At 41.6% G+C, this 1,660-nt stretch overlaps 1 protein-coding gene across 1 annotated transcript in view; it reads right to left on the bottom strand.

Annotated features, from left to right (window-relative positions):
• Positions 1-135: 135 nt before the first annotated feature.
• LOC109466942 (guanine nucleotide exchange factor DBS-like) overlaps positions 136-1,660 on the bottom strand; it is a 37,072-nt gene continuing 35,547 nt past the window's right edge. The window contains exon 8 of the mRNA XM_019764815.1: positions 136-165. Within this exon, the coding sequence (XP_019620374.1) occupies positions 136-165 (30 nt within the window). The remainder of the gene's footprint in view (positions 166-1,660) is intronic.

Below are 1,660 nucleotides of genomic sequence, written 5' to 3'. Positions count from 1 at the left end.
ACAACAACATCAGACTAGAACTCATCAAACGCCTTGTCTGTTTCCTCCAGCTAGACTTTTAACCTGGAAACAACAGTCAACAACAATAGTAAATAACAACAACATTAAATAACAACAGTAAACAACAACATCAGACTAGAACTCATCAAACGCCTTGTCTGTTTCCTGGAAACATCAACACATTTGTAGTAAACATCAACAGTAAAAATAACAAAAGTACACATTAACAACAAACATCACCTGTAAACAACAACAAGTTAGAGTAAACAAGAGCAAATAACTTGCTTCAGATTTCTCCTTGTTTGTACTATTTTGCCTATGAAATACCCAGTAAAACTAGAAATGGAAACTCAGATGTTTTATTGCTCAGTAAACGTGCTCAGAACACATTTGCGGGAATTCGGTGTCTGTAGCTGTGTTTGTGAACAAGGTCATGATGTAATTTCCTGTCTCTGTCAAATCACAAAATTCAGTCAGGCAAGTAACAAAGCTTGAGCAGATTAATTCAGTTTTCAGACGCACAAGTCCTGAAGGGAAGTTCAGGTTATTTTTATTTCTCTCCTTACAGCCTGGGGCTGAGTTGTGAGGAGTTTGAAATTGGTGAGACTGAATCTGAAGGGTCTGGAGGGGCTGCCATTCAGCGCTAACGATACAGAGTCTTGTTTGCTGGGAAAGTTCAGGTCAGACTGACTGAAAATTGATTCCATCGCAGTTTACGGCAGAAAATTACATTCGGCACCACCAAAGGGAACATTTTGGCCTGACCTCTCACGACCTCTGCTGACCTCTCGTGACCCCCGAGGGAAAATGGTTGCTGGATGGGAAGATTTCATTTCTGCAGTTATTGCCACTTCCCGCTGAATGGGCCCAGGGATGATATAACTGTTACAGTTTCACAAACTGCAAACCGTCTATAGTTTCCAACTGTTATGTCAGAAAAGATATCCTCTGCAACAGGCAAAATTCTAACACAACGTTGACCAAAAGTCCACTGAAAACCATGAAAATGCAGGGTTCTGTGCAGGCACAGTACGTTCTGCTGACAATGCTGAGCTGACAAGACACTGGGGTCTGTCTCCTTTATTCACATGTAATACTCAGCAACATAAAGTTGACTTCAAGGTGATAGTCATACAATACTTCCCGAAAAACATGTTGGGACAGTTCATCCTTACTTCAGGACAATTGAAATTTATTTTTGGCACAGTGCTGGGACAATAGGAGGGGCATGCGGAGCTGAGTGAGTGAGAGTGAGTGAGCTGGGACATTAGGAAGAAAAGGCCTGATGTGATATGTGTGGGGCTATATGTTAATCTGTGGACAGCTCTCTGTTGTGCTCTAAAGCATACAGTAACAGCTCTGTTCTGGTTAGTGAGGATCTCTCGTTACTCATGACATAAAGAAATTACAGAATCCAATTCAAAAGTAATACCAGGGAAACTGCATGTAATTTCGAGAACAATCCACGAAGTAAAACCTAGTCAGATTAACATCCTGGTTTTCAGAAGCTCGCCTGCAGATTTGTCTGTGTAGGTTTTGAAGACCGATGCCCTGATATTTTTCCATGTGGTTTTTAAGGCCGCTGCCCTGAGATTTTTCCATGTGCCGTGAGATTTTATGTTTGGAGACCTCGATAGCTGCAATTGGAAACTGCTGCAGC

The sequence above is a fragment of the Branchiostoma belcheri genome, unplaced genomic scaffold, assembly GCF_001625305.1.
Source record: "Branchiostoma belcheri isolate BF01 breed outbred unplaced genomic scaffold, Haploidv18h27 scaffold172, whole genome shotgun sequence".
In the NCBI taxonomy this organism is placed as follows: domain Eukaryota; kingdom Metazoa; phylum Chordata; class Leptocardii; order Amphioxiformes; family Branchiostomatidae; genus Branchiostoma; species Branchiostoma belcheri.
This window is presented reverse-complemented; position numbering and strand designations above follow the sequence as displayed.